The sequence below is a fragment of the Bombyx mori genome, chromosome 3, assembly GCF_030269925.1.
Source record: "Bombyx mori chromosome 3, ASM3026992v2".
Classification (NCBI taxonomy): domain Eukaryota; kingdom Metazoa; phylum Arthropoda; class Insecta; order Lepidoptera; family Bombycidae; genus Bombyx; species Bombyx mori.
The window spans coordinates 8,989,942-9,010,894 of record NC_085109.1 but is presented as its reverse complement, the minus strand read 5'-3'; the positions used below and the strand labels follow the sequence as shown (position 1 = coordinate 9,010,894).

At 36.0% G+C, this 20,953-nt stretch overlaps 1 protein-coding gene across 7 annotated transcripts in view; it reads left to right on the top strand.

Annotated features, from left to right (window-relative positions):
- Positions 1–20,953, top strand: part of LOC101735622 (histone-lysine N-methyltransferase PRDM16) — a 153,247-nt gene that overhangs the window by 49,272 nt on the left and 83,022 nt on the right. For 4 of the 7 annotated variants that reach the window (XM_062676120.1, XM_062676111.1, XM_062676116.1 and 1 more), the window contains exons 1-2: positions 8,824–8,994; positions 10,559–10,634. In XM_062676120.1, coding sequence (XP_062532104.1) covers positions 8,926–8,994; positions 10,559–10,634 — 145 coding nt within the window. In that variant the 5' untranslated portion in view covers positions 8,824–8,925. Of the gene's footprint in view, positions 1–7,466; positions 7,515–8,823; positions 8,995–10,558; positions 10,635–20,953 lie in introns of those variants that run through there. The other 3 variants (XM_021351659.3, XM_021351658.3, XM_062676129.1) reach the window with 2 other exon arrangements.

Genomic DNA, 20,953 nt, shown 5'->3' with positions numbered 1-20,953 from the left:
TATCTGTTGAGTCGCGTGCCCCGTAATCCCTTAACCCTCCGCCCACTGTGTCGCGTGAGAAGTGAATTAAATCGCCACGGGGTCCGATAGACCACTTAATGGAACGTGTTCGTGTCTTAGGATTGATAGCGACGGAGGGTTGTCGTTGAAAGTTAATTCGTGTTTGATGTCACTGTTCGCTGTTTATTATGTGTCGGAGGAAATGCAATTTTCTTGGTAAATTGATGAGGGAAGGCCGTGTCGACTCACGTCAAAATATTTTTCGTCTTATTTAAAGTGGGTATTATGTGACAACAATTGTTGTAGGTGAGCCAAGTTACTTGTAATAACTTATAATCTACTACTTAGTTGATTTAAGGATTTAAGATGATTAAGATTAATGTTAATTAGTTTTTTTTCCCGATTATCTATTATGATTACGTAATAAGTTTATTTTATGAAATTGCTTGAATGCCTGAGTTATTAAAATTACCTGAACTTTATATAGATTCATCGGGATTTGTGAATGTTAAGCAAGCTGTATCCGAAGTGTGCCTGCCGTCAAGATAAATTATCTACACGGATATTTTGTTTTTATTTTTTTTATTTGTTATATATTGATCCTTGAGAGACTTTATATATTGCAAAATGAATGCTAACGCTAGCTGAACAACACTGAATTCCATAGCTATCTTGTTAGATATATCGTAAATTTAAAAATGTGCTCGTAGCGTCCAAGCTACGCAATTTAAGACTTGGACTTCAAATCTAATATGCTGTGTTTTTATGTTGTAGCTGTGTTTTGGAATACGTTTTGTAAGTTTATTCATATGTTTGAAATGATAAATAAAAGGGTGAATGAATTAATATGATACAGCAAACTTTATATTTAAAGTTATAGTCGTCGTGGCCTAACGGATAAGACGTCTGGTGCATTCGTGTTGAAGCGATGCACCGGTGTTCGAATCCCGCAGGCGGGTACCAATTTTTCTAATGAAATACGTACTCAATAAATGTTCACGATTGACTTCCACGGTGAAGGAATAACATCGTGTAATAAAAATCAAACCCCCAAAATTGTAATTTGCGTAATTACTGCTGGTAGGACCTCTTGTGAGTCCGTGCGGGTGGGTACCACCACCCTGCCTATTTCTGCCGTGAAGCAGTAATGCGTTTCGGTTTGAAGGGTGGGGCAGCCGTTGTAACTATACTTGAGACCTTAGAGCTTGTATCTCAAGGTGGGTGGCGCATTTACGTTGTGGATGTCTATGGGCTCCAGTAACCACTTAACACCAGATGGGCTGTGAGCTCGTCCGCCCACCTAAGCAATAAAAAAAAATATTAATAGAGACGTCTTATCAAAATTATGTTGATGTTAGTGTTCTACGCTTTTCGATAACTCAATCGATTAATTGCGATAAAATCGATTAAATTTCGTGAATTTTGTAAAACGATGACTTTGTCGTTACTTTATTTATCTTTGTTAGTTGACGAGGCGTGAACAAAAGTGATGAATGTTCGGGAGTTATTGTTCTTAATAATCCTTTCGGTTTACAAAGACGACCCTATGTCGGGCGCGTATTAACCCTAAATGCCGCGATGGGGTCCGGGCCAACACGCGGACTGTCACATGCACAATAATATAAGTTCATACTTTATTATAATATTTTTGTATGATATTATCGTACCCCTCTGAATTTACACGTCATACTATTAAATTTTGTCAGTTTAAATTTGGCTACACAATTTATTTACTATGATTTTGTGAAATTTACTTTCGAGATTTTGTTTCTTAGTTTTTTTTATTGCTTAGACTGAGTGATTGAGCTTATGGCCTACCTAGTGTAAAGTGCTACTCGTGGACATCGACAACGTCAATGGAGCCATTAACCTTGAAATATGTATTTATGAGTTCGCGCGTCTTCATTCGATTGAGTTGAGTTGACAGCTTTGAGCAATGTTTGGTAAATTTATTTATTATAAAAAAAAGAACACATTATTCCTAACCTTAAAGTACATGTTATTATCCGCAACATGCTTCGTCAGATTACAGAAATAAAGTTATCAGCAACATGCTTTGAGCAATTGTGTGTGCTAATTTCATCAAATAAATGTATTTCAAGAAAAGTTTTATTTAAACGTGATTAGGTTTTACTATACTCCATTCCAATTACGAAGTCCCATGAGACAGATGCTATTATTATGTTATCGTGTGTGTGTGTGTGTGTGTGTTTTTTTTTTTATTGCTCAGATGGGTGGACGAGCTCACAGCCCACCTGGTGTTAAGTGGTTACTGGAGCCCATAGACATCCACAAAGTAAATGCGCCACCCACCTTGAGATGTAAGTTCTAAGGTCTCAGTATAGTTACTCAGTATAGTTAGTGTGTGTGAATTAATTATATAATGATTTAGATTGATTGTGTATTTTTAAATGATGTTTACGACCATGAACTAGAAATGATTATTATTTCAAATTATGCGAAACGTGAAGAGTTATGTTCTAAGAGGTGTCAAAAGGGACTTCGTAATTGGAATAGAGTATACAAGTTGCTTATAAAATGTTAAAATCAACTACCAAATTACGAAATGACTATATTAGAAGCACATTTGAAATTTCACTGGTGTCCTCTTGGGAGTCCGCACGGGTAGGTACCACCACCCCGCCTATTTTTTTTGCCGTGAAGCAGTAATGCGTTTCGGTTCGAAGGGTGGGGTAGTCGTTGTAACTATAGTGAGACCTTAGAACTTATATCTCGAGGTGGGTGGCGCATTTACGTTGTAGATGTCTATGGGCTCCAGTAACCACTTAACATCAGGTGGGCTGTGAGCTCGTCCATTCATATAAGCAATAAAAAAAAAAAAAAAAAAAAAAAACCCTGTATAGTGAGAAACAAGACTGTGCCTACATAGTTTAGTGGGGTTGTGGAACTGTTGTATCGGCAATGACAATAAATCATGTAATTTGGCGTCGAAACGCGGATTCCGTATCCGGGGCAATATAAGTCTGTGGGGTGGATTATCGTTCTGACAGCAGCATGCGGTTATTACAAGAATTACATATTCGACAATTTATATTCGAAATAAATGTGAATTTTAGTAACGACATTACGTTTTTGTGTATCGGTTTTGTTATTAGGAAGTTTTAATCAATAGATACGTTTGTTCAATTGGAAAATATTATATTTTTTGTTGGATCACTGTCTACTTATATATACATATGTGATTTTGATTGTGGAAACATTTTTAGTTATTGTTTTAGCTATATTTTTTTAAATATTATATGTTTGTATTGTACTGTTTGTTTCCCAAATAAATAAATAAATAAATAAATACCTAAATCATTAAATTAGTACGTGAAAAACTTAGTTGAATATAATTCAACAAAAACGTTATTTTATATATTGTTTATATTGTAATTTACAATCCTCGCTTTTTTTTTATTGCTCTTGTAGGCAGACGAGCATACGGCCCACCTGATGCTGAGTGGTTACCGTCTCCCATGGACTTCAGCAATGCCAGGGGCAGAGCCAAACCACTGCCTACCGAACTCTGGCTCGCTTTCTCAGAACCTCTTTTTTACTTTCTGCCGCGCAACGTCATGTGTTCTAGCTTTAAAGAAATATAATTGACAATTGGACCTCAAGCCTCAAGAAAGATCGTGACTACATGTTTCATCATTCATGTAATCACTTTATGCGAAATGGATAGTGGGTTCGTTTACATGACCATAGATAGCCAAATTCTTTTGAAGTCTAGTATAACTAGTAGACAGACAGCACCCTTTGACAAACACCGACAAATATATAATAGATCCTAGACCTAAAGAGTGTGCCCTTCGAGTAGTCATTCACTCAGTCAGCAGTCATTTATTATATGAAGAGAAGCTTCATGTTTTTCCTCACGACACCTGTATACGGGATCAGTTGAGAAGCCAAACCATGCGCCTTCACATCTTACATTCTCCTGTTATAATTGTTAGGATTGTTACCCTGTAGCGACCCAAGCAAATATTTTTTTGGGTGTAACGGTTATCGAATCCTTTCAACAGGGCGTAGTTGGGTGTAGTTTTCCTGGTATTTTTTGCCAGAGTGATCTTGTTTTTGCGGACGCCCAAGATTTTAAATTGGAAGGAAGGAATTTCAGTGAGTTCTTGAACAAGCTGCAATCAGAATCGTCCAAAAGGCATCTCAGTGCCCTTCTGAGAGAATTTGACCACTATTCAGTTGCTCCTTCAATCGCTTTGGCCCAGTATCCAACGAAGGATCAGCTTAATATTCCCGAATTTCCTACTCATTCATAATTTCCAACATACTTGTCATCATGATGATACATAATGAGATAATTCAGGTTCAATAAAATTAACTTAGCACTTTGTTTTGCTTTGTAAAGCTTTAATATCAACGACTGGTGATAGTTTGGAAAGTACGCGTAGACTTTTTAAGGTAACTGGGGTTTAATCTATAATCAATGATTGTAAGACGCAGACACCGGTTCTATCGGTTTCTAGAAAGACCCAGCCAATACATATATGACCAAAGCTATAGCAGTGTGTCGATCGAAGTGGCTAGAGCGCCGCTGTACTACAAGAACAATAGGCGAAGCCGTCAACACAATGGACAATGCCACAGTACCTCCGCCACGATAATTACTCCCATCTAATGTTTGTTCATGCGCGCCGGTGTTACGTAACGTAATATGCGAGTTACGATATCCTCTGTAAACTTAGTCGGGCTGCTTTCGTAAGTATGTATGTGTCGATACGACGAAACTCATGACTTCTGTTTGACTCGTCACAATAGATTTCGACAGCTGCGATGTTGAACGGGATTTTCCATTCTAAATGAATAAGTACGTGTTAATCATTAGTGATTGTGTATTTTTTTTGAACTTTTTTTCTCTGCCTATGCTATGCATGATAGTTTTGAGAGGCTATTTCAACTTCGCCTTGACCTGTAGCTCACGGGGCTCAAACCGGGAGTGTTGCTAACACTGGTCCTAGCAAGAGCGGTGCTTCGCAGAATCTGCCACCGGGGAACTTATGTAACGTCAGTAATGTCATGGATACAGAAAAAAACGGCTGCCTACCGTTAAAGATAAATTTCGGAGATTGTATAATATTAATAAACTTCAAAATAATACGGAATGTTTTGATTTTAGCATGAAAATTTTTAGACAGTGTATGATTTTTAACGAATACGGTAGTTTTCTTGTACATATGTTCTATTATGTCATTGTCATCCAGCAAAAAATGTTGATTAGGTTATAATTGAATAATAAATTACAAATTTCAAGGAAAGGAAAAATATATCTCTTGAGCGCGAAGTGATTAAAGAAGGGACATGTCATAGGATTCGGAAATTAGTAACTAGCAATGATCATTACACACCGGATGATCACGCTAAGCTTTGAAACGACAATTCGACAATCCAGGCGTAAATAAGTATGAACTTTGCTAGTATGTTATGAAGGCTATGAAGACTACCTTGAAAGCTCCCCAGAGCATTGGACATGGAGCACGTTGTATACAACATAAAATCACTATCTCGTAAGCTCTCTCGTAGCTTGTTCAAAGCATGCCGTATTATTGGTACAGAAGGCGTGGTTTTTAGTAGATAAGTAGATTTGAGACATCACTGTTACGGCAAACATAAATTTGTGAGGACAAACACCATTATAGCGGCTTAGCTTCCCTGCAAACAAGGGCGGGTCGCAATGACACTATCGCGCATTCGACCGCTACAAATGTTTTATTGGCTTGAAATATGTTGCTAATATTGTAAGCGAACAAAAAACGATACGTGAAAGTTATTTATTTTATGATCTGGTTGGTATAGTAAATCCACAGATGTGACAAAGACTAGAAAAAATTACGTTGAATTTCGAACTACAATTCCTTCACGGTATCACCAACTTGCCTTTCTGTCGCAAAGCGTCACTTACTTTGCTACATCTATAGCGTCCCTGACTGTCCTTACATTGGACGTTGTCGTAAAGTCGTCGTTCTAATGAGCTAAACAAATGGCTTGTGGCTTGTAAACATTTAATTCTAAACGCTTATAGTCACATCGACTTGAAACAGTTCAGTTCACGAAAGTCATTGTTATTAGTTTAATGAAATCGACGCGTCTAACGCTCAACTGCTGTCGTTCTATCAAAACATCTTGAGACGGAGAACCGTACGGCAACACCCGAACACCTTTCCACCTACTTACTGCCAAATAATAGATCGGGGCACGCGACAGGACACCGGAACAAAAGCGCAATGCACTACAAACCATCATTACCAAATCGAAGAAAAAGAAGTCAGCCAGCTGCCTTCCTACTTCCTCCCTATACAAAACCGTGTAATACAAGATGTACGTATTGTATGCCGGTTTATTTTAGAACTCATTCATTACGGCACTCAATTTGGCGCGTGTTCTTATCTTCATGTTAAATACGTGTGTGCGTTTGTTTGTGTGTGTCGCTGATTAAAATGTTTGCGTAGAACAACTTTTTAAACTTGAAAAAGTAGATACTTGATCCGAAATGACCGTTTTTGTTATTCGGATTTCACGATGATGACGTAACGCCCATATTGTCACTTTCGAATGTAGGTTTTAAAAACAATTATCAAACAATATAATCGTAAATTAGAACCACGTAGTGTAATCATAGTAATGGTCGGGTGAAAACAATGAGCATTCTGCAACAAAAAACCGACATTCTTTATCTTGCAAGGAAATTAACAAGGCACGTGGCTTACATTCGAGAATTACACTCCTTTAGTGCAAACCCCTAAAATCTGAGGTCAATAATATTCTGTTTATTCCAAAACCAGTTTCAAGATGCTCGGAGGACTCCATCTGCCGGGGGCGGTGCGTGGCGTCTTCCGCTGCATTGTGCGCCCAAAGAGAATATAACCACTGTGAACACCGGTCCCGCGCACGCGCTTGCTTCGGCAAAGGGCCACATTTGAAGGGTCATTCCGAATCATCGGAAAGCTCAAAGGCCATATCGTTTTTTCGTATTAAAAGTGTTCAATTTTTTAAAATATTCAAAATTGAGTTAATATGCGGAATCATTTGGTTATCACCAGTATTTTTCTGATAAATTCTGCCGAAAAGAGCGTAGTTTATTTGTAGTTTTTTTTTTGTATTTACCTATGTTTTGATTACTATTAACAGAATTAATACATAATTTTATCTTAATTTAAAAGACAGATAATGTAACTGGTAAAAAATAAAAAAATAAAATTGCAAAGATGATTAATATTAAAAATATCACATGTTAAACCTTTAAAACACTCTCCTGTAAAATTTGTAAGTTTTGAGATTTTATAGTTTTAATGCGAGAAGACGATATGTTTATTATTCAGTATCAATCGATTTAATAGCCAGACTCAAATTTAATGTTTTCTTTTATTTAAATTTTCATTATAGTCATTTGGTTATTTGTAGAAAAAATAAAAGAAAAATTTTGGTCATACTAGTTTATTTTGTTTCAGGAAATAAAGAAGATGGCGAACCTACACATAACGGTAACGAAAATACAGGTTGGTTTTATAGGAGAGTTATAGAATAAGGTATTTATTTAAACTTTAAAGCGTCCATTTAGAGTTGATTATTCAATTATCAGATGAAACTTATATTTTACGGTTTTCTCGAGTTGTAGACATAATTAAAACTATTTTTACGGTTTAATCTCGCGTTTTGTATAGTTATTATAATATTTTTGACGTTTCGAATACTTACAATATTCATTGTCTAACTACTGCGACAGAGATGGTATTCGCCGTTATTTAAATATTGCGCTAATTAAAAAAAATATAGACCATACTTAAAAATAATCGAAAATAATATAATGACAATAAAAAATCCAAGATTAAACCGGTAAAATAGTTTCAACTATAGATAAAACTTATAAGATTCGATGCAAACAAAAACACAGCTAAGACTTTTTTTAATTCAATAAGTCTCAATTTAATAGACGTATTATTTTATTTCATGATTGAAAATCAACCCGGAGTATTTAAAATTATTGAGGCTTAGATACGTTATGTTATTAATATATTTTAAATAAAACAGTAAATGTCGATGTTTATATACATATACATACATTGAAGAAAAGTCCTAAAAATAGAAAAGCGGTAATAGTGATTTATTTAAATTATTTTCTGTCGGTCTGTCTGTTTGTTTGTTGGCGCACATCTCCGCCACTATTGAATGGATTCATGTACATTTATATAGTTTTCACGTAATAAATTGGATTGGATAATAAATTGGAGCAGATTTTCGACAATGTTTCATTAAAATTGGATCATGCAACAAAGCAACTAAGGTTTTTACTCTATTTTCCTTAATAGAGTTAGATGCTAGTAGTTAAACAGCAAATGACATTATTACATAGAAAAAAGTATCCGTGTCTGTCTGTTACGTTTTCACGCCTGAACGGAACGAGGTTGTGAAGGAATTCGGTATGGGATTTTGAAGACTAGGGAAGAATATAGACCATGATCTCACATCCGAGCATGGGTTCTCGTCCTACGCGATTAAAAGGGTTATTCGAAGCCGGCAAAGTTGAAGGCTGAAGGAAGTCATTTAAACAGTCAGGCTTTTCCTTCTTACTAAACAATACTCTACATCCTACTTACTTAAAATCTCTAGTTATCTTTTAGGATAGACGTTCACTAGGCATTTCCGCAAAAAATCTGATACATTTTTGAAAGCGATATCTTGATATGAAACAAGGCAAAAGTTGTTATCATAAATACAAGACTTCAATTTCGATTAAAGACAAAACGATGCGCACCAGTTACGTTTATCGCAAATATTTTATTTTTGTCTTATCAATCATTATCTCATAGATAGGTCAATGGAAGTTTTTTGGTCAGTGATGAGTACACCTTTTAATGCCTAGAGGTGCGTATTCGGTTATTTCAGTGAAACAGTTTTCTTGATATATGTATGTACTTTAGAGAGGACTTTATTTTGACAAAAAGAGTTTTGGACATACCTAGCTGGATTCATTTTATGGTGAGTATACTTTTTTAATAATTTAACTTCAGTATTTTCTTTGTGTTACGACAGATTTGAATAGGTACTGTTATATTTTTATCGAAACATTTTTATGCTATAATTAAATTTCAATATATAATTATTCAAATAAAGATTGTTAGAAATGATTTTATTTATGGTCTATTTCTTTATCATCGTTATCTGTTCACTTCTGGATATAAGTCCCCCTCGAAGCTCGCCGTAATGACCGGTTCAGCGGATTTTCGCGACCTTCAATAATAGGTCATCGGGTCACGTTGTGAGAGTCAGATTCACGCCGTATCTTCGCGTCCGCGGCTGCTATTTAAGGACTTTTTGGCAGCAGCTCCAGCACCCTTTCTGTTGCTCGAATAATGTGCCCACTGTCACTTCAAATTTGCAATCCTTCAAGCTCTTTCCTTTAACGTGGTTCACCTATGAATCTCCTCATTCTTGTTTTAATCTCGCCAGGAAACTCCGACTTCTCTCTATTGCTCTTTTGGTGGTCCGTGTTGGATCTGCCCATTACTGAAGTTGCTGATTATTCGATGTTGCACCTACCTAGTTAGACAGTTTGACCCTTCGGCCATAGAATCTCCTGAAAATCTTTACCGTAGCGAGCATACAAGGACTTTCGAAATATTTTTTTGTTTTCATTACTCTTTTTCCTACGTAATCTTTGGTAGCCTAATTACAACTACTCACAAAGCGGTAGATGAGCTCATGGGTTCCAATCCAACCGAGAGAATTTCAAACACTGGTCCTAGCAAGGGCAGTGCTTTGCTGAATCTACCACCAGATCGAAATCCGATAAGATAAAGGAATCCGGAATTTGAGAAGATCTGGCGAGATAATCAGTAGGTGTATCTATGAGCTAATTCGCATGACGAAGTGTTTTCATACCAACGCCCACTCAGATATAAGCTCTACTGAAGTCATCAAGGGCTGTAGTGAGGTCGTCTCTGGTTCAACTATAGCCCGGATGTGGTTAGGAAACAAAAATTAATATACTCGCTGTTTTATCTTTGTGCAAATTTGAGTTTCTGAACACTTAAGTCGGGATGGTAGAAGAACAGTTATTTTGAATTCATGTCATTCTAATATACAAATATTTTGCTTTTTTGAAATATTTGTTTCTTTGAATATTTTACACATTGACTAATCACTGTATTGATAATCTATAAAATTATTTGGTTGTATTTTTTTTAAAAGGCTAAGATAAAGCGTTAAATAAATGAGTCATTTCTTTATTTTTTATCTTTTAATTAATACACCGCCAAATCTAAAGCACGCATCGGCAGACGTCGTAAACAATGCGCTTAACAAGTTTATTTATATATTTAAAACATAGACTCAATTGTTTAGTTATTGTTTTTCTTTAGATTCCATAGATAATATCCATTCCTACATGCTTATAACTATCGCCAAACCAACCATGTGTTAACATAGTTATTTGTTGATCAATGAGCTGTTGAGTATTTTCTTCGATTTTGAAGACAGTAAAAACGCAATGAGATTATAGATTTAATTTTTTTTTTATGAAGGAAGGATTACTGTTTTCCAGTCTTTCCAGTTTCACCAGGACAGGTGGGCGAGCAAAGGCTCAGCCAGGAGGGGGGATTTAAATGAAAACAAGGAACGTGAGTTAAAATCGTGAAAATAATTTTAATTATTACCCCTAATTATTACCCCATTATTATTTAATTATTATTGAGTTGATGTTCATGTTGGACAACTAAAGTGGCGGATGAAACGCGATTGCATGCAGCAGAGATGCGAATGTTGCGATGGATGTGTGGAGTAACGAGAATGGATAAAGTACGAAATGAATATGTTAGAGGAAGTCTGAAAATGGCACCTGTGACAGAGAAGCTGAGGAGTGCGCGTTCTTTTTTTTATTTATTTATTGCTTAGCTGTTTGGACGAGCTCACAGCCCACCTGATGTTAAGTGGTTACTGGAGCCCATAGACATCTACAACGTAAATGCGCCACACACCTTGAGATATAGTTCTAAGGTCTCAGTATAGTCACAACGGCTGCCCCACCCTTCAAACCGAAACGCATTACTGCTTCACGGCAGATATAGGCGGGACGGTGGTACCTACCCGTGCGGACTCACAAGAGGTCCTACCACCAGTAGGATGGTATAGACATGTGATGAGACGAAATGAAAATGAGGTTGGTAAGAGAATGTTAACTATGAATGTGGAAGGATATAGAGGAAGGGGTAGACCTAGGAAGAAATGGATGGATTGCGTGAAAGACGATATGGGTAAGAGGGGAGTGAGCGAAGAAATGGTATATGATAGAAGAGTATGGAAGGAGAAAACATGTTGCGCCGACCCCAGGTAACTGGGAAAAGGGCAGGATAATGATGATGATGAGTTGATGTTCATAAGGAGCCTTCGTAGTTTCTGTACTTTATTGATCTTTTCTTATTACAAAATACAAAATGATAAGAAACAGGATACAATTCTGCAAAGCAGCGATGACACAGGCATAACGATGTGGATAAAGATATGTCTGTATTGAGATAAAACTGATTATTGGCTTAAGTTGTTTAATTATATTTATTTGTATGTCTTTCAGAGAATACCGTGTCTTTGTTGTACTTATGTGAGATCTTAGGAGAATTTAAATATGTTTGTGGCGACGAATCTATTTCCCATTTGGAATACAGTTACTAGCGAAACCTAGAGACATTACAACGAAAATCTTAACTTGAGATATGATTTCGTAATCACAAATTCAACATTTTTTATAGCTATATTACGCAGACTGTCACAAAGTTCACTTGATGGTGACGGTCACTCATGGACGTCTATAATACCGAAGACAGCCAAGATGTGCTTACGGCTGAGAATTCTTCTCAAATCTCTTTTGTTTGGAGAATGAGACGACATAGCGCTCGGGTAACACTGTGTAGGGAAGCTTACTGGTGTTAGGACTTTTTGAGTCCGCACGGGTAGGTACCACCACCCTGCCTATTTCTGCCGTGAAGCAGTAATGCGTTTCGGTTTGAAGGGTGGGGCAGCCGTTGTAACTATACTGAGACTTTAGAACTTATATCTCAAGATGGGTGGCGCAATTACGTTGTAGATGTCTATGGGCTCCAGTAAACACTTTGGGCTGTGAGCGCGTCCACCCATCTAAGCAATAAAAAAAGTTTATTATAAAGCCAGCGGTGACGAAAAAATCATTTCTGATGAACTTAGCTCCGCTAACGAGCGGCGGGGTGGTATAAAGGAGAAGACGCGATCATCTCGAAGAATTTCTCAGAGCACGTCTCATAGCGGAAAGCGTAACTACTTTCGGGCTGATAATACGACTTTTCTGTAATTAATTCAATTGATAAAATTTAACGAGTTCTGTTTTATTAATGATGTTATTCTTTTAACGCGAAAGTCCTTCGTGATCACGTGTTATGTACGTATTTACCTAGAAAAATTGGTACCACGGGTTATTATATTTCTTTGTCACGCATAATACTGATTCATTTAATTACGCTCATAAATGATTCGTAGATTTGAAGATGATCTTACGTAGTTTTGAAAGGTCACCGGATTCCATGAATAGTATACAGTGAAAATTCTATCGTTTGCGATGAGACATAAGACCGAAATTTGAATTTATTGTAAGATTGTTCCTTTGTAGTGAGAATTACGTGTTCCTATATATATTTTAGTCGTGTTATGTTATTACAAATATTTTATCACACAAGTCTTTACAATACAAAGGTTAATCCGTTATTGATCAAGATAGGTACATTACATTTAAAACATTTTCGTGATATAAATATTTTTTATGTAATATTAAATTGTGTTCTTAAAAAAATGCGGTTTCCATTCAGAAAAAATATTTTGTGTCAATCACCATAAACCATATAAACCCCAAAATAATTGATTAAATTTATCAACGTCGCAAATTAAATCTTATCTTTTTATTGTAAATCTCACATATTTTATTACGATCGTCGATTTCGTAAAATTCATAATGCGATTGTATATCGCGCATATAAAATATGAGGCCGATAAAAATAGAGAGAGACTTTAGAGCTCATATCTCAAGGTACCCACCTTGAGATATGAGCTCTAAGGTCTCTCGCGGCATTTACGTTGTAGATGTCTATGGGCTCTGGTAACCACTTAAAACCAGGCGGGCTGTGAGCTCGTCTATCTACCTCAGAAAAAAAAGGTCTTAAATACATTCTTATTTCTAGTAAGAATTATTAATTTGATTTATTAAACCGATGACTTATATTTATCTGTTGAAAAGACAGGAACTCTGCTTATCGTATTTTGATAGGATAGTAACATGCGTCGTGTTTCTCGAAATGTCAATAAAATTTGTACAGTTTCAAATCAATCGTATAGAGGACGCGCAAACGCATTGCTTACAGAAGAATAGAGAAAGAGAGAGAGAGAGAGAGAGAGAGAGAGAATAGAGAATTTTATTGTACACTTTATTGTACATCAAAACACAAATTACATTAAAAAAAACAGTCAAAACGCAGATACATTTGTACAATAGGCGGCTAAAAGCGATCTCTTCCAGACAACCGTTTAATTTGCAGAAATTCTGGAAAATATAAAAATATAGCAGGTGTGTTGCGGTGTACTAACGACAATACATTATTATAGAAAATATATACATACAATAAACAGATATATACCGTTTACATATAATATGAAATATATAGCTAATTGATTTATATACCAATATATATGCTTACATACAATACATACTAATATATTTACATGCACATAATAAATCAACAGTATGGAAATGATAAATGATAATAATGCAAACAAACATCACTAAGCAGAAAGAATATGTTTTAATTTAAAAAAAAAGATATTATGCACATTGAGGAACTTAAACTGCCACAACGCTTAAGAATAGGACGCAGAAGTTTATAATATAATTTCATGTGAAAGAAATTTATCAATGTGTATTTTAAGCCAAGAATTGAATGGAAAGATAAAGAGAGTAAAAGAGACGGGAATTAAAACACCTTGCACTGCTATCGTTTTGTAGTCGTGACAAACATCTGATAAGGCGACTTACCAACGCGTTATCATTTATCAAGAATTACGTAGTTCAACAAATATGATGTTCGTGAATAGAATAAACTTGTACTTATACTTTTCTGGGCGAGGAGATGCACTGATTTAATTCATTTTTTGCTTGTATGTTTTCGTCGAACACTATATTTAGTGAAATATTTAGTTAATACTGAATCATATTTGGTACTAGCGACTTCGGAAACATTAAATTTTATTATTGATAGTCGAGTCCCGCGATGTTACCCGCGGTTATTGTCGTACCGTGGGTGACGCCACGGGGCGAAGCTAGTCTAAAAAAAGTAGCCTAAGTTACTCCTTATATCACCAGCTACCTGTGAGTGAAAGTCCCGTCGAAATCGGTCCAGCCGTTCCAGAGATAAGCCGGAACAAACAGACAGACAGACAGACAAAAATTGTAAAAAATGTTATTTTGGTATATGTACCGTATATATATTCATATGCATGTAGTAAAAAGCAGTTATTTCAATTTTACAAACAGACACTCCAAATTATTCAAATAGTATTTTTTTTTTTGTTAATATGTTTATTACTATAGTACCTACTTTTCACGACTTTTTATTGACCTTGATCGCCGAACAAATTCACCGCCTAGTTGGATGAATTGAGCGATCGTGAAAGCGTCGATCTTCCTCAATCAGCTTACGCACAGCATCAACGTTTTCTTGGGTGACTGCAGTTTTTGGACGACTTTGACGGGGATCATCACTGAGCTTGACACGTCCACGTTGAAACTCAGCAAACCAGCGATAAATTGTGGTTTTGGATGGGGCTTCATCACCAAATGCAGAAATCATCCGGTCAACACACTGTTTTTGTGTTAAACCACTTCGAAAGTCATAATAAATCATCGCACTTGAATTTTCTCGAGTCAATTCCATTTTCTCAACGACTAAACAAGTTTGACAAAACCTCGTGACAAGACCGAGAATCTTTTTTTAAATAAATAAATACTAATCGATTTTTAAAACCAAGGAGTTTTCAATTAAAAAGATTTTAAAATGACAGGAACAATGGAAATATTCCATTCTCGATACTTTTAGTGCAGCCCTCGTACATAAGAGCTTAAAGAGTTTTGCGGTAGGCAGCGGCTTGGCTCTGCCCCTGGCGTTGCTGAAATCCATGAGCGACGGTAACCACTCACCATCAGGTGGGCCGTATGCTCGTCTGCCTACAAGGGCAAAAAGAGAATGTTTTGGTAAGTTAAATTAAAGCTCATAAGATTGACTCGGCGGTGGAGTGGCCCTGACTGTTACGCCGAGGGTCGTGGGTTCGATTCCCACATCGGGCAAACATTCGTGTGATGAACAGGTTTGTTTGATCTTTATCTGGGTGTTTATTATCTATTTATGTATTTTTTAAACGTCTATAAAAGTGTTTATGACAGTCTCTGATACCTATAACACAGGGAATCCTAACGTGCTATAATACGAAACCTTGCGTCAAGCTCAGTATCGAAGGCATAAACTGTCGTCGAGCGGGTCGTTCTATCGATAATAACTGCGATACTAAAATGGGTCGTGAATCGATTCTCTTCCCGGTCGTTACCGTGTATCATTAACGGTTGGTCGTAAAAGCGCGGTAGGAATGCGGCGCGAGGCACGCCTGCCGTCGATAAAACGCTCCTGTCTCAGCGGTAATAAGCGCCTCCCCGGGTCCGTTTGTTTTGCTTTGCGGCCGACCGATTTGCCGCGGCGGCTAATTAAAACAGTCGTTTCGACTTGATTTGACCTTTGCCTTTATAGAGTAAGATCCAAGGGCCCCCAGACGTCACGTAGTTTCTGACGAACGAAATGTGACTTCAGAATTTACGTGAAGTTAGGTCATTATTTTGGGAGCTTTAAAGCGTCTGCAAAGCAATTCGGCCGACGGAAAGTGTCTGGGAGTATTGGCGACTTATTTTTAAGGATATTGCCTAAAATATACGTAAAAATCAGCTTTCAGAAAATACGTGAAGTAGGTCATGATTTTATGTACCTTGAGTACCTGATACCTGAAAATTGGCCGTCTAAGCAAGGTAGCAGGTAGGCATGCGTTCTTTTTCATTTTGTTCGTCAGAAAATACGTGACGTCTGGGGGCCCTGGGATCTTGGACTATTACGTATGAAGGCACACAGCGTCACCGCTCTAAATCGGCTCGGAAGGTCGACTAGAATCTATCAGATTGAACATTTAAACGTTCTTATCTATAGGATAAGGTTTCTTTGAACGATCTATTTTCGAATTGTAATCTATAAATTTAGTTCCTCTGGAAAAATACGACAAAATACACGTGATTCAGTAGTAAAGCGATTTTGGCAGTGTCAATTTTAAGTTTTCGTTGGCATATTATTAAAGATTAATTTTTATTCTTCTCTGTTTGTGAAGTATGAGAGTGTAATATTTACGAAAAAAAAAATTAAAAAAAAAATAGACTTCCTTTGTAGGCAGTATCCGGATAGGGCCATATATAGGGGCGGCACGTGCAACAGTTTTACATGAGGACCAGCACCAATTAGAAGCTATACCCAAACCATCGGTTGAAGTGCCATCATTATCTCGAAAACCGCAAGGGAACGTAACCTCTCCGCCCCTAATCACTAAGCAGAAAATCCTATAAAATATTCACGGGTTTTTGGAGACAAGTGAAGTGAGCAATCCTGAAGTACGGGGTGGGGACATGGTTAAAGCGTTTAGGTCGAGAGCTGTCGAGTGCATTTAAACTTTTGTGAGATTTTCTATCGTTTTCGTGGTACTGCTGCGGTAGCTATTTTATCAATTCTAAGGGGAGAACTCCGTTTTGACAACCCTCGAATGTAAAAGCAAATTGTGGAAAATTGTTGGATCTTACGTCAAAGTAAGCGTCGTAACCGTGTTCCGAAGCTGATTTGCTTCGTTTTTATTTATTTGCTTTCAAATAAATGGTAAGATATTTGAAAGACTTCATGAAACATTTAGATTTAAATACAAGGTACGTGAACTCTGTAAGTACAAATAAGAAATATTCTTTGGAAGGAGTTTAAATAGATCAAATAAAATTGTTATGTTCTTTTGACTTCTGACATTTTGGGTTTTTTTTTTCAATTATTTGATTTCGATTCACGAAAATAAAGTTTGATTGTCTTAAAAGAACTCCATTTCAAATTTAGAATAGAAATAAAACTTATAAACATCAAAATATGAGAAAAGTATCGCAAGCGCGGCAGTTAAAAAGTCAACATTTTGAAAACAGAAGAGCTTCATGTGATGTTTTATGTTAAGCTTAACGAACCATTCAATGAAAAACTTTTACAGGTTACACTATTCTCTTAAAATTATTAGTATTGTTAATTATTTATAATTTCACAGATTTTATTATTAAATACATGCAAATAAGACTATCAAAACACATCACGTAATGTATTTCCTCATATTCTTATCAGGTAATAGACATTTTGCTTCCATAAACCAATCGGAAGATCATTACGATATAGTTTAATTAAATTTAATCATTTATAAAAATATCAAATTAAGTACATAAATGTCCTAATATTTTAATTATATAGACGACTCTAATCTTATCGTAAATGAGTATTTATGAGCGTATAGTGTGGAAAAATCGCGTAAGATAAACGTAGCTTCAACCAAATAGAATTGATATTGAACGATGAGATGATAATTCATTATAAATAAATAAAAATTCATATCTTAATTTTTATTGAGCTGGATGTGTAAAACCATCATTGATAACCTTGTCTTATGTGGTTACCGGAAACAATAGACAGTACAAAGTGACTATTAGTAGGTAGACAGTTAACTTTTGAACTAAACCTTTTAGCTTGTCGGTTTGTTGAAGGAAGGTATGGCGCAATTTTGTGACATCATCCGATTTCTTAGATAATCCTAGATACAGCATAATACATAACAGTATTAGTATAACCTTTCAAATGGAACACATGCTTCGAGGCATAAACAGGTAGGATTGTGGAAACAACGGGGAGACTCACAGTAGTAGGTCTTAAATACGTGCCTCATTCGATTGATCCGATCTGATTAAAACTAATCACCACCTTATAATATCTGATTTATAAAATGTTGTCAAGACAATATTTTTTATTGCTTGTAGGCAGAGGAGCATACGTCCCACCTGATGGTGAGTGGTTACCGTCGCCCATGGACTTCAGCAATGCCAGGGGCAGAGCCAAGCCGCTGCCTACCGTTATGTACTCTCCACAAGCGTCGTTTGAAGCGGGCTTGATTACTGATTACTCCGTGATTACTAATGACATCTATCCACCCTCTAAGTCCACAAACGATTGCTTTAAAGTATTTGCTTGCACGTGTGAACTGGTTATTGTGATGACATTTGATTACTCGATGTGACGAAGGATAGAATATACTATTCTAATAATAGTCTAATTCTAATATTCTAAATTAATATCCAATCACTAAGTCCACAGACGATTGCTTTAAAGTATTTGTTTGTACGTGTGAACTGGTTATTGTTACAATGCACCGACAACTTAGGAATTCTGTAAAACGGCTACATAAATCGAAGCACGGTCCCGTTGATTGAATTCCTATTTCTGATTTAATTGCGTGCAGGTTCAGATCGGAGAGTATGGCTTTCTCGTTTCCATTGTCCATAGTTCAGAGAACGTGTTATATGCACAATAATCCAATGCTGCTGCTTGTTACGAGTGTTTCAATAAATCGCAGTTGTAACATGTTTATTCTTTTATGAGTTTAGAGAAATCGATGCAATTTTAATACTCGACGTTATGTGTTTGAATTTGTTCTGAAGTAAAATGTGACTCGCCGTCACGTAACGTTAAATAATTATACCGTCTATCTTAAAATATGAGGTGCAAATCATTGAAAAAAAAAAACTTGTTCTTGTTATTTTGAAACCAGATTTGATAATCGTCTTTTTTTCCTTCAAAAAAACAGGCATCAAAGTACTTCACTAGTTTATTACAAATAAATCGGCTAATTAATACGTTTTACAGTCTAGATATTATTACACGCCGAGTTGAGTTTTTTACTGGTGGCAGGACCTCTTGTGAGTCCGCGCGGGTAGGTACCACCACCCCGCCTATTTCTGCCGTGAAGTAGTAATGCGTTTCGGTTTGAGGGGTGGGGCAGCCGTTGTAACTATACTTGAGACCTTAGAACTTATATCTGAACGTGGGTGGCGCATTTACGTCGTAGATGTCTATGGGCTCCAGTAACCACTTAGCACCAGGTGGGCAGTGAGCTCGTCCAGCCATTTAAGCAATAAATAATAATAATAAAATCTGCGACTAGAGAATTTGGTACTAGCTCCAAATTTATGTTTTAGACGGCGTACTACATTGTAGGTTTTATTTATTAAATGGACATTCGGTGTCTAGCCAGGGACTAATAGGACGTTTAGAAACGAATTAATGCACCCATCAAATAATAATAATAATATAACACTTTATTCACACCATATGTACAAAGTAAGCATAGAAAAACAAATAATAGTCGGGGCGGCCTTATCGCTGAAAGCGATCTCTTCCAGGCAACCTTGCAGGGAGAGGAATAAGCGAACTGGACGGTGCTATATCTTAATAAACTTACATAAAAATATATACTTATATACACATGTGAAAAATAAATACAATATAAGATAGACTTACATACGATTAAATACAAATAAATACTAAAAATATGCAAGTAAATACAAAATAGAAAATAAGTAGCAACAAGCAGTATCAAATGTAGCATAAATGTTTTTTTGCATGTTTACCTGTAGGTACTCGTGGACTGAAAGTTCGCAGAAATAATATGGTATTGATATAAAATAAGTAAATCACGTTTAAAAACGATATCGCAAATTCTTATCTATATTTTACATTATCTATATATTAATACGTGAATCAAAAACTTTGTATCCCTTTTTACGAAAATTGCGCGGACGGAGGAGTATGAAATTTTCCACACTTGTAGAGAATATAGAGAAGAAGTGCATAATGCTAATATTTTTTTAAAATAATTAAACACTACATACACCACATACCATATTTGACGCACACACGCATGCATACAATTTATTGTTAAACTTTTGTTCTTGACGTCTGTGGTCAAATTGAGAATAGATTAAATATTGTTTGTCTTTGTTAATATTTTTGTATAGTGTAGCCTTGGCGAAGTTTGTGATTGTAGTATGTGTACAAACTTACAATTCCAATTAATTATAGTCGAATTTCGACTACTGTGGGACCTCTAGTAAATTTAAAAAAAAAGACTTTTACTTTTGACATTCACGTGACGTGACCATATCGGCTGTGACGTCATTCTCGTCGTTGACACGGTGGAACATAGATAAAGTTGGAATGACGTGTTTACAATTTATTCACTGTGAGTTTCGGCTTTGTATTTTGAGATCGGTGAGGTGACGAAAGTGGGAACGAATTATACACGATAATAAACTTTTTATTGATACTTCACATTTACTATGAATTTGGGATTAATTAGTGTCATCTATTGCTGGTTGCACGATATACACGGTTATCTATAACGGCCCTATATTTTACAAACAAAGAAGTCTTGTGTTCCGGTTTGAAGAAGTTTGAAAACCTTTGTTTATGGAATGAATTATTCTATCTAGAGATCGTAGTTAAGTTGAAAACCCAAGTCAAATTAACCGTAAGACCTCAAGATACTGTGGGTCACTTCTGTGTGACAAATTTCAATATACATTTTATAGAAAATTAGACACTAGTTCGGACAGTATTAAAATGTAGACGATAATACATAAGTTAATACATAACACAATACGATAATATAAGATAATACATAATAAATAACACATAAGTTGCCTGTCTCGAAAACTCTAAAATATTCGAAGCGTCAAAAATAAAAAGTGACATAAAATTGTAAAATAAGTAGA